The sequence below is a fragment of the Corvus brachyrhynchos genome, unplaced genomic scaffold (assembly GCF_000691975.1).
Source record: "Corvus brachyrhynchos isolate BGI_N302 unplaced genomic scaffold, ASM69197v1 scaffold395, whole genome shotgun sequence".
In the NCBI taxonomy this organism is placed as follows: Eukaryota; Metazoa; Chordata; class Aves; order Passeriformes; family Corvidae; genus Corvus; species Corvus brachyrhynchos.
Genome location: NW_008238340.1, coordinates 1,352,925 through 1,365,684, shown reverse-complemented (window position 1 = coordinate 1,365,684; position 12,760 = coordinate 1,352,925). Strand labels below are relative to the sequence as shown.

At 46.8% G+C, this 12,760-nt stretch overlaps 1 protein-coding gene across 8 annotated transcripts in view; it reads left to right on the top strand.

Annotated features, from left to right (window-relative positions):
- Nucleotides 1–12,760, top strand: part of CAMTA1 (calmodulin binding transcription activator 1) — a 232,511-nt gene that overhangs the window by 168,350 nt on the left and 51,401 nt on the right. For all 8 annotated transcript variants that reach the window (XM_017735059.1, XM_017735061.1, XM_017735064.1 and 5 more), the window contains one exon: nucleotides 8,256–8,409. In XM_017735059.1, coding sequence (XP_017590548.1) covers nucleotides 8,256–8,409 — 154 coding nt within the window. The remainder of the gene's footprint in view (nucleotides 1–8,255; nucleotides 8,410–12,760) is intronic.

Genomic DNA, 12,760 nt, shown 5'->3' with positions numbered 1-12,760 from the left:
TGGATGCTGCTGGAGCTGCCATCACCTTCCAGCACTGCAGAGAGCTCCCTTCCTGGTGGGCAGGTGGGATGTGTGGGGCTGTGAAGTGCTGAGCTGCTGCTCTGCTGCCTCGTGCAGATCAGCCAACCCTTAGACACATCCTTAGTCCATCGTGCCACTGCTGTGGGGAGTGTACACTGGGTGTGAGGGGCAATCCTCTTCCAAATGATTTAAAATCATTTTTATATGTACAAAAGTAGCTTGGAGCTTGGTGAAGCTTTAAGAGCAGTGCTGAAGGACAGCGTGTCTCTGGAGGGAAAGCTTATCATGAGCTCTCAGTACATTCTCCTGGGCTTTTCTTGTTTAGTATTTGGAAATGTCAGCTTTCTATTACTTGGTCCACCTACAACAATACCAATTAAAAAAGTAAGAAGTGAAGTATCTGCCGGTGCACATAGAACTGTTTTTAATTCACAGAAGTGCATTAATATTTAACAGATAATAGTGTTATTGAGGCAAACTAGGCCATCAGCTTGAGAGAAAAACTTGCACCATCTTCATTCCAACTAGAATTGGAAGCAGTGCATTCTGTTGATAGAAACTTTGAAAGCACTTGGTGAATGTCAGTGGAGCTTTGAAATTAAAATTTCTTCTTACTTCAGACCAACTATTATTGTATCTCTGGCTTGGGTGAGCTGGGAAAGGGCAGAAGCCACTTGGGGCATGATTTATAATGCTGGCATTTCTGGCCGATGATGGGGATGGAAGTGTTCCGAGCTGAGCTCTGCCTGAGCTCGTTTGAAATGCAATGACAGAATTCCCATGTAAAGGTTGCAATAAAAACAGAAAGAGGGAGAAGAGATTCTGTACTTCAGAACGAAAAGAAAATAAAGAGTCCTCACAAATGTCAGCTGAGGGATCTCTGGCTCACACTTGTGGGGAAAAATAGTCCAAATGCAGTAGCAAATCTTTTACAGAGCAGCAGCCTGCAAAGAGAGCAGCACTGTTACAGCATATGCAGTACCTCAATATCTACATTTGTGTCTGTGATTTGTTGGGACTTTGCCCATGTGTGCATGGGCAGCATAACATGATTTCAAAGTATTCATGCAGCTGCAGGGCAAAACTCTGCTCCACATCTGCAGTTTTGGAGGCCGGGAGGTTCCTCACTGGTGCTTTATGGGCAATCAAGCATTTGCTTTGTGTTACCCCACAAAGATTTGTGTTTTGCTGTTAAATCAAGTAAGCCCGATGTATAAATTGGGCTGTATCAGTTAGCAAATTTTTTGAGATTTGAATTTTTGAGATTTCTGAGTTTTGAAAATGAAAAGCACAATTCAAGCGTAGGACACTGAAACATCATGTGGCTTTGATGTTCTCCTCTGCACCACTTTGCTTGCAGAAGAAATTCCACTATTCTGGAAATGATTGCAATATACAAGTGTAACATAGGAAAACATAGAGGCACTGTGCAAATGTAAGTCTTCAAAGGTGGAGAGCTGGAGTAGCAGAATATACTCAGTATAGCAAGGGATGAGTGTGCTATAATAAGCCTCATTTGTCAGGAAGAGTATCTCAAAGGAGTTCAAACCCAAAGAAACCTTTGCTTTGCCCTCAGTGCTATTGTTTGAAAATCCTCCAGGCTTTTGCAGAATGAATTGTAAAACTGCAGAGAGCAAGTGACAGGGAGGAGGAGGAGATGCCTTGGTGATTTCCATGGCAAATCTGTCTCCCTGTAGAGGCAGTCGGTGCTGGATGCAGCAGCTGGGTTAAAGGCAGCTGTTGCTGCTGTTTCACACTTTTCCTGAGCGGGGGTGTTAAGAAGGAGTATCTCTGAGCAAGCTGAAGTAGGGCACGTTGCTTTCTCTAAGTTTTCTCTGCATGCTTTAATCATGGTTGTGTTTTTCTACACAAGCAGTGGCATAGCTGTAGAAGGCTATTAACTGAGTCAGACAGCTGCCCTGGCACCTCTTCTGACCGACGGCTCAAAGCTATGAAAGTCTCGGGCTGGTCTTTCAAGAATCCAGAGAAACAGTGAAAACCACGGGTTTGAAAAAGAGCCTTGCTCTGTGGGTGGCAGCCTGGAGCCCACCGTGCTTCTTGGAGAAAACCCTTTGGGGACATGGGTGGGAGCCAGGCTGTGCTGAGCGATGCGCTGCTGTTGATGCCCTGCGTGCTGGGCGGTACCAACGCCACAGGTGCTCAGGTTCCACAGACTCGGGTCTCCTTAGACCTTCCCATGAAACCACTTTCATGGTCTCTGGGGCAAAAGGCAGGACAGGAGCCTTCCCTGCTGCCTCGCTGTCCCTGGGACCCCTGCGTCAGCACCAAAGCTCCCTGCATGTGCCTAGATAAACACAGTACCAGCTCATGGCAGAATTATCTTGTCCCTGTCAGCTGCCTGTGTAAGTTAAAGCTTCCAGCTGGGAGAGGTGACACAGATGAAAAGAAATTTCCACTGTCCAGAAGAACAATACCTGTGTGAGAAAGAGAAGTACCTTCTGTTTTATTTTGCTGCATGTTTCTGGTTGTGCAGCATCATTCTCCTGTTACACTTTTTACTAGCACTAGAGGTATTGCTATGAAAGATAAAAAGCATCTCAGAAATCAATTTCTTTTGGAACTTTGGAGACCAGGAATTACTGCATGTTATTACTCTGTGTCTTTCAAAGTGTATGTTAAGTAAACATGATCCTCAGGAGTATTCATCGGCAGCTCTTTCTATATAAAATATCTTCAAATCACATTTGATGATGTATTAGTGAGTGTTTGGTATTTGTTCTGTATTAAGACTCTCTTATTTTGCTTCTCACACTATTTAAATGCTGCCTGATGATGCCCACACTGCTCTGTGTGCTGTGCCCTTACCAAGGTATTGAAGAGGAACTGGGGAACATGTTATAAAGTATACAGCCGGATTAAATCCTGATTCTCTTTAAAACAATTGCAGGAAATCTCGTCATCTCAAAATAATTTTTTGCTTTCCAAGCCTTTCAATATTTGCCGTACGTGGAGCTGTATCGTCCTGTAGCCAGTCTCTTGTCTCAAAAATTATTCAACTTAAACAAAAAAACTCAAAAGAATTTGGGCTGAAAAACTGGGAAAATGACTCTATGTTGGAGTTGTGGGCTGGCTGACCTTTTGAGACAAGCACTGTATCCATAGGGTATAAATCTTGAGGCCCCAGTCATGGCTGGGATGCAGCGGTGGTGAGGATGGTGGGGATTGCCCCCACCCCAGAGGGGACCCAAAGCTCCTGTGCCCAGGCAAGGACAGTGACAACTGGCACCAGTTCCTGAGCAAGTGCATGTCAGGATGCTGATTAAAACCACACATGCACCAGTGTCTCTCTGCCTGGCTGACTCCAAGCATCCTCTCTTCCTGAGGAAGCTATTGAAGGACCAGAAGTTCCAGCAGTGCTTTTGTCAGCTGGAGCCATAGGGACAAGGTTAATTCAAGGTGCTCTGCTAGCTAAAAGGGATTTCCCAGCAGAAGGAGTCCTGCTCTGCAGCACAACAACGGCTTTTGTGTCTGGCTCTGGGGTCCCACTCTCTCCCCCGTGCTCCAGTGCCTCAGCTCGGGTGCCAGGGCTGTGCTATATCTCTGGTAATTGTCTCGTTCTCCCTAATTAAACATGCCCAGCTCTAGATAAATTAAGGCAGTAGGTTGTGCGCTCAAAGGCAGTGGATTTTTTTTTTGTTTTCACATTTAGTGTGGAAGATTAATATATTCTAATGCATCAGCCACCAGGTTACCTTCCATAGCATGACCTCAATTAGAAATTAGTTCAAGGATAAAGAAAATGCTGGGATTCAAACCAATAATCTTGCCCAAAGCTAGCATTTGGTCCCTGAAAAAATTCCATTACTTCAGTGTCTGTGTTATGTATTTGTGCCTTTTTCTTCGGGTATCCCAGACTCTGCTCTCAAACCTTTGAAAATCCAAAGGAAACTCTCCAGAAAGACACTGCTATAAATAGTAGAAGATTCTGTCATCCATGTGTCTGGGAATAGTTTCATTCACTGGTTTGATTTTTAGATAACGTATAGATGATACACAGGCACTCCCAGTACCTGTTCCTGAGTTACCTGTGGGTACTGAAGCATCATGTAATGGTAGCCCCTCAAAACCACAAAAACCTCTTTATATTCTCTTTTTTTGGGACATCTTTACATTATCTTTTTTGGGGGGTGATAAGCTGTCAGATATTAATCCTGTCACCCCACAGCGATGGATGTGAATTATCTTCCCAGAAAGCTGAGATTCCTTTTCAGCCTTTTGGATTGAGAAATACAAAGTAAACCTTGTAAATGAATAGCTGCCAGAAAAGAAAAACCTGTTACAATTTTGGGGGTGAACAGGGACAGAGGGGGGCACAGGAGCTGCCTCTGCATCCCACTGTCATACTCCTCTCCTCCTACCCTTCTGCTTCGTGGTGTAGCCTTTAGAGCTGGAACAGGCTGGTTTCACCACGTGTAGAACTTCACAGGTTTGACACAACAGAACTGACACAGGTGTCCAGTGCTAACCAGGGCAAGTGGCTGCGTTTGGGGGTAATTCCTTGGCTGAGATGAGATTCACTGACGCTCGTCACCCCTGAGGATAATTTACTTCCTTTCATCCTTCCAGCAGGGAGTACAAATGCAAAACTTTCAGCTCAGAGGTATTTTTCCAAATAAAATTATCTTCAGCTGTGGTCATCGGTGATTTGGGAGCTCCTGCCAGTGAGATTTTGCCTTGAGCTGATTGCCTTGGCTGAGCAACTGAAGAGCAGCTGGAAGCTGGCCAGAAATGGCTTTTGATTTTTGCTTTTAAAAGAAAAAGGAATAGAAGAAGAGAACCAAACCAGCATGCTTTGGGAAGGCAGAGGTTTTTGCAGACTTCTCCTTGGAGGGGACTGACTCTGGGAAGTGAAGAAGAAGCAAAAGGTGGTTGCTGAAATGAGAGTTTTCCCTGTGGCTGAGCCGTCGTGGAGCTCTGGAGGAACTGACCATTCCTTCACCCCAACATTGGTCAGCCCTTTGCTGGCTGCCCCTGCCCCCTCTCCCCCCCCCCTCCCATCCCAGAACTGTTCCAGTTTTGTGTTTCTGCTCCTGTGAAAAATCCCCACATGGAGCAGGCTGGTGGAACAAACAATCCCTGTTTTAGTCAGATAGTTTCCATGGTGTGTGGTGGGCAGCAGAGGAGGCTGCCAGGCTGTTCCAGCCACTGGGATGGAGGGCTGCAGCACCATTATGTGCCATTATCACTTTCTGGATAATGTGTACACTTTCACCATCACATAGTTTTTCTCCCTCATTTTTCATGAGAACTGGCATTAGATTAATGGTTAAGCCATGGAAGAAATGTAACGCCACGCCAGTCTGATTTATTGACCACTTAGGGCTGATGAAGCTTCAAACAAGAGTCAAGCAGATGTTGCAGTTGCATTTTTCTTCATCAAAACCAACGACTTTTTGTGTTTAACCACTTGTTGTACCATCTCCTGCTTACCCCCCAGCAGCAGTGGAGGCAGTTCCTCTGCCACACTGAGGAGGCACAAGAAGCCAAGCAGCCTTGTCCAGGTCAGGGACAGATGGCAGCGCCTTCAATTCGGGTGTGGGGGAAGCAGAGCAACTCTGCTGAGGCTCCAGGCACTGGAACGATGGGCAGATTTCCAGCAGGAGTATTTCCAGAGCCATCTGCAGCCCAGTCCAGGGCTCCCCTTGTTCCCCCCTGCCACACCAGTGAAGGGCCTCTGCCATGGCGTGTCCACTGTCCTGACACCTTTCCTGCATGGAAGTTACATTTGTAATTTTTCTTTCAGTCTTTCACATCTCTCTTGCTCTCCTGGTAGGTCACCACAGATAGTGATTCGCTGCTGATCATGAGTTTTCCAAAACATTTGTATTCTCTTCATTTGTGTCAAAACATTTCAGTTCACCAAGTGGATTGGCATTCATGAGGTTTGTCAGCCTAAGGTCAGCTTTTAGATGTAGCCATAAGGAACAAACCTGTTTGGTCTGTGTTTATTTTGTATGCTTTTATATATAAAAAGTCTAAGTTCCAGTGCCAGTCCACTGCTGAGGTCCACTTGTTTGTGTTGCACTGAAGCCAGGAAGCCCCATAATCCTGACCTGCTTGGTGACAAACAGGCACTGTCAGGCTGTGAAAAACACAGTTTACCTGAGAGGAAGGTAGAAGCACCTGCAGAACTGCCACATCATCCATGGCTGTGTCTTTGCTCCCTTCTTTGAAACTTCCCTGAGAGCAAGAGGTGTATTTACATGAAATCTCTGAAGCGTATTACTTTTTATTACTTCATCATCTAGATCACTAATTATGTTAAATTAGCTGATGGAGACTATTTGGGTGTATGGGTAATCATTTTTACTATCTGAACCTCTTCTGAATTATGCACGAGGACTGTGATGTTTCAGATGTACTTTTTGTAGAACGAGAAGTTGTGATGGTTTTCTGTGTCCTCTGGCTGCCTCTGTCTGAGGCAGATGTGCCCTGTGAGAAGGAAGGTTTTGAACACCTCACAGTTGAACACAAAAGGTCCAGTTGTTTGTCTACAGAAGAATCTCAGGAATAGAAGAGCCAACCGTTTTCTTTGCTTTAGCACTTTCCAAAACCACTCTGAAATAAATTACTAGCTGTTTTTTACAGGGTTTCTTTGCCACTTCCCTGTGCAGTACAACTCTTTTAGCACTGGCTGCAAGAATTTGATACTGCTTCCTCACAGAATCTTCACTGAGAAATCCCCTGCTTGCAGTTCTGACCATAGAGGGGGAAAATGCAAGTTCCTACTGGCACGTCTTCCTAACTTGAAAGAGCTTCTCCAGACAGAGGGATGTATCTGCTTACCAAGCAGATGCTCTGCAGGGCTGCTCTGCTTGTCACAGTGCTATACATGGGTACCAGTGGCCCTCCCCCCTGCCAGCACCTTCTTAACCAGCCTGGAGGAGCTGGGAGACATGACCAGCTCCCCCTGATCTTGGGGATGCACAGGATGCTCCCTATGTGCGGGGTGCACGAGGGAGTCACGGTCACCCCACACCCAGCAGTGCTGAGTGCCACCCTGCCCCTGCCCTGGGCTGCTCCGGGTGCAGCTCCAGCGTGCTGGGCCTCGGTGCTGTGCTTTGCCCATGAGAAGTTCCCTTCCACAGGTCTCCTTGGTGCAGGTGTCCGTGTCCTGTTCCAGCTCTCCCCTGGTTTCATAAGCAAGTGCTGCCATCAGCACCACCTTTGCAAGCGGATGATGGGTTGTGTTCCCACTCCCCCCTAGAACAGGGCTCTAACAGCATTAATGAAACATTAGAGTTTTAATTACACCATTATCCTGTTTATTTTTATAAATAATTCCAAAGCAGTCATTAAAGTTTGCGAACTTAGGAGTAAATGACTTAAGGGAAAGAAATCATCTCCTCAATCTTGTTATTATCTATTGAACAATCTCCCTGGGACGCTGTTGGGGAGCTGGCGGAGTTGTTGCTGTTGTTAAGATGATTCATTTACTCGCAGGGTGGTGACACAGAGCTCAGCTCCTGCTCCAGGTGTCGGTGGGACGGCACCGCAGTGCGTCAGAGCAGGGTCCTCCCCCCGCAGCCCCGCGGGAAGGGAGAGGAGAGCGGGATCAGCTGCGGGATCAGCCTGCAGGAGCCGGCACCTCTCTGTCCGCCTGCAGCTGTCCTGCAAAGCGCTCTTCCAGTCCCAACCGTCTGCAGCTTGCAAACATCTTCAAAAGACAAGGAATTCTCCGGGCTTGTCTGTAAAGAGCCCATCTTTGGGGCTCTCTGTAATACTGTTTGTGAGCCTCCTCGGCTCTTCCCTCCTGCTTTCTCTCACTGTATGGAGAGTGTGGCTGTTCCTGGTGTTCTCAGGTGACTTTCTCTATATTCAAAAAAGCTTGATGTGGACCAGAACTGATGGAAGCATTGTCTCAAAGAAACAAAAGGTCCCTTAAACCAAAGCATATTACCTGGTGTGCATTGTCAGTGGTGTTTGCAGGACTCTTGCAACTATTTGGTGTTGTAAGGGTTGAAAAAGAGGTTCATGCTGAGCATACAAGTGGAGCAGGAGAGTTGCAAGCAGAGGCCATCAGGATGGGGGAAGCCTTGTGCAAACTCAGGTGCTGTCTTTTGCCACCTGTCTTAAAGAACAGCTCTTATCTCTGGGAAATCCAGTACAGTCTGGGGTCTGATCACGCTGCTTTCTGTCACAGTTTTAATTAGGAAGTTAAATGCAGAGAGTGCTGGCCCCAACAATGTAACTCTTGCTCGCTGTCCCTGCAGAACCCAGACATCGTGTTGGTGCACTACCTGAACGTCCCGGCCATCGAGGACTGCGGGAAACCGTGCGGCCCCATCCTGTGCTCAATAAACACCGACAAGAAGGAATGGGCAAAGTGGACAAAAGAGGAACTCATCGGGCAGCTCAAACCGATGTGTGAGTATCTGGAGCTGGTTTTGCTTCTTTGCTGTATATTTAGAGTCCAGCGTCTCTCACCGCCAACAACCATCCTGTGAAGGAGTCATTTGTCCATCCAACTCAGCTTGCATCTGCACACACTTTCTTTCCAATATTCAACACTTCTGGGATGTATGGTATGAGAGCGGCCCAGATTGCCCCCAAAAAGGTCCCCTCTGCACACTGGGGGAAAATGGTACCTGTGTTCTTGCATAGGGTTCAAGGCCTCACTTGCGAAGAGCCTATGCAGTACTGGCAGGTGGATTCCCCCAAGGGCACTCCGTGTTTGGGTGGCCATTGTCAGGTCACAATGGGTTGCTGTAGCTTACAGGTGGCCCCATGGAACTGAGTGTTTTGAGTTGAGCATAATTTCCTACAGTTTTGAACTTCGCAGCCTAAAGAGAAGGCTGCTCAGGTATGCAGAGGGATGGGGAAGTTTGCCCTCAGACAGGCAGTTCTTTGAACCTCTCTGCATCTGCCTTGGTGTATAATATTTTCCTTTGCATCAGTTATATTGTATGTCTTCCCCTGGAGAGCACATTCCAATGTGCACAAAAACATCTTTTGGCAATGAAAGAAAAATGAGACATAAAGTGGGTCTATAACCAAGAGAAAATTAACTGCAGGAGCCACAATACCAAATCTGAGTCAACAAATACCAGGTCTGCTTCTGTGCCTGCCTCCTGCCCCTGCCTGGATGCTGGTGTCATGCCCAGCTTCCTGTAATTGGAGGTCACAGTCACGGAGTGCATCCTGATGTGTCTCTGCCATCCATGAAGGATCAGCCTCGTGCTGACCGCAGCATTGGTAATCTGAGTTTGCAGTCCTTTGTTGCATCCTGAGCTGTGCAGGCCCTTGTATTCCTTTTCCACACAAAGCTGGAGGGCAGAGGAGAACAGGGAAAATGACACATTTGCCCCTGGGGCTGATAAACTTAGAAATCCAGGATGTTGGTGTAGCTGAGACTGGACAAATACCTTAACATTAAACAGGAAAGGAAGCAGCAGCCTGTTAAAAAATCTGCAGTGCATCAAGAAAATTATGTGAAAACTATGACGAACTCGCCGTAAATTTAATAACACTTGGCTCTTTTATGTCTCAGGAGGGAAGAGTGAAATTCTGCGCAATTATTCAGAGTATATATGCATGTACACGTCTCTGTTTATGGGTACATATCCTGGGAAACACATCCTTAGAAATGTAGCTACAATAAAAGCTTTGGATTCTGATCAGACCTAGAAAACAAAGAGGACACGGATAACCGTGTTCGGGGAACGCAGAGGGGCACCGCTCGCCAAGAAGCCATCAGATTTGGTTCCAGTGTAGGGTGTGCCATGAAATTCTGGAGCCAAGCACATTAGTTTCATCACATTTTTGCATTAATCACATTCTTTCACAGACTTCACAGTTTGATTGCCTGATGTTTCCAAATTTCTCTGCCCTAAAGCAGATTTGTCAATGGCTTAATCAAAGCGTTGTGCACGGTGTCGCTGGTGCAGTGACAGTCTTCACCTTTTACCTGTTCTGTGCTGGGGTTTGTTATGTTTTATTCCTCTGGACTTGGAAGCTCTGTCGGGGTTTTGTTTTCTTGGTTGCTGTTTTCCATGAGAATTTCACATTTAAGACAAGTTAGTGATGAGTACAGCCAGGGTGTGTGTGGAGGTCCAAGAGCTCTGTACCTGCAGGGGGGTTTCCCATTTCAGACCACTGATGTCATTCAGGGTTAAGGAAGAGAAGCTGATAGAAGTTCTGCCTTTGGGGCAAATGCTTCCTCCTGGTCAGAGGTTGGTGGCAGTGTCCAGCTCTTGACTCACTGACAAGTGCTGTTTGTTGAACTCCTACTCAGCCTGGGCTGGAGTCAGGTGTTAAAGCTGTTGACCTCTGTCAGGTATTAAAGCTTTCCTATCAGAATGGAGGGTAGCAGACAGGCAGTGGTGTGGCAGCCAGCGGTGTGGGAGCATGTTCTCTTGGCCATGTGTGCCTGGAGAACTAAAAGCCATGTGGCAGATGGCTGGCAGGGTGAGCGGCATCGGTCCTGGAGTCCAAGCCAGGCAAATACATCAAACTGTTTTCCCTGAAATGCAGAGAGACCCTGGCTGGGATGATCAGGGAGTTTGTTTACATTTCTTGCATCCATAATTCGCTCAGCTCCCTCTTCCTTCCCCGCTGTATCATCCCAAAGTCAGTCCAGGCTTCAGCAAGTCTTCAGTAGCGTCAGGGACAGGCACCAGCTCCTGGTACCAGCCTTGTCATCCCCGTGAGCAGAGCAGGGCACTGAAGTCTGGGTTCTTGAGAGGTGGCTTCTGCCCTGCTCCTGAAGGAGACCTGTGAATGCAGAGAGAGCTTCTTGGCTGGCTGCTGTTCGCTCATTCTGTGACTGTGCTTACACTGGTGGTTATGGATTAAAATCCACCTTTTTGGAGTGGCCATAGAGCTCTGAGAGCTTTGTGGAAACAGCATTAACTTGTTCTAACATAGCTGGTGTGTGAACTAATTAAGAGACTGAAATGAACCCATCTGAACATCCGTGAAAGGTAAATGCTGCTCTAAGGAGTTGAGGTTTTCTTAACACCTCCAGCTGAGTTGAGACTGTAAATAATTAATTAATCAGCCTGACTTCAGCTTTCATGGCTTTGGAATTTTGCTTTAGTTCTGATCTGTTTGTCACCTGCCTTCAAGCTGGGATGTTCATGACCTCCTGGTTGCCTTCTCTGGACCATCGCTGTTGGCTTATCAGACCTCAATTTGGCTGTCCTCAAGACTGAAGCATACGAGCCTGGAAGGCCTGATACACATTCATGACCTCCCACAGGATGATTCCTTTTTCCTTGCAGGCCTGGAGATGAGGCCCCTTATCTCAGTGGTGTAAGCAAGGTCAGGGAGCCCAGGGAAGGCTGTGACACCTCCAGTGATGGCAGACCTGGGATTACCCAGCAGTTGGGAGCATCTCAGCTGGGTGTCTCAATCAAAAGGGTTGTTGTGTGTGTGTGTGTTGCTTTGGTGTGAATGCAACTTTTGAGTACATTTGTGCAAAGTGAATAGCTATAATACATGAAAATTCTGCAGGAATGTTGTCCGAGACACCTGTAAGTCATTTCAGGATGCCTGGTGTGAAGAATGAGCCTCAATTTGGCATTGCTTTCAATTCCCCCCCCCCTTGTGGCCTGTTACAGTCTTGCTTTGAGATTTCTCTGAACAGATTAGCAGATGTCCTTAGAGGCATCTGGTGGTAAAAGCAAATTCAGTGGCAGAATCCATCACAGCAGAATTCTGTATATAAACTCCATATGATCAGCAAATTGTGGGCCAGCTCATGTTGGGGGTTTCTCCAAATCATCCCCTTTTGGCTCTCTCATCCTTCAGCTGGCATGTATGACTTACAAGCTCACAGCTGGTGCTACGTTGCAATCCTTGTTCCAGGTCCACTATAATTGAGAGCTATCTTCCTTTCAGAGGAAAAGCTTTTTGCATTCCTCTGCTGCGTAGGAACTGAGGGCTCCTGTTTGTGCCGCCTGCACGCAGCCACAGCTGGGGAAGCTGCAAGTTCCACGTGTGCCCATCAGTCAATGGGCATGGGCTGCTCTTGCCTTTTCCCAGAGTCCCTAACTCTGTGTCAGTGAAGCCATCAGGCCTCCTGGAGGTGACCTCAACCTGCATCCCTGCATTGTCATCACTGGAGAAGGCATCAGACGCCTGTAGCTCAGAACAAAACTCAAATAGCAGCAATCGGCATTAATGCGGTTTGAAGAATTGAGTTGTTGGGAGTTTCGTCTTGACTTGAATTTATATTCAATTTCAGTAGCTCTGTTTAAGGAGTGGGGTTATATTTCATCTTAAAAGATCAGTTGTAGAAAAATGCTATATGGGATGATTTTTACAATTCCCCAAGCAGTTTGTCAGAGCTCCAAAGTGCCCCTCAAAACTGAAGCTTGCCAGCTTAGCTTAGCTGGCCACGTAAAAAGCAACGTGGATTCTTCAAAAAGACATTGGGTTTAATAATGCTGACATCCAGTTTCACTGCAATAGTCTGAGTTTTTATTAAAAAGATAACATGATAGAAGGTGCTACATAGGTTCTTATATCCCACCCACCACTTGGACTTAGAGTACCCCGTTCACATTGTCTGCATGGCCAGCATCAGCTTCCTGCTCATCAGCCACCTGCTCGGCTTCTCATCTTCCCGCCAACCCTTTGACTACTGCAGGTGTGCAGCTCTAAAAACGAGTCCCATGCAAGAATACACTTTTCCTCTCCCTCTGAGATCTGTGGTGGCCTTTATGTCCCCAGAGGAAGCTTGCTCCCATGCCTATATGGGCCACTTTGTAGGGAA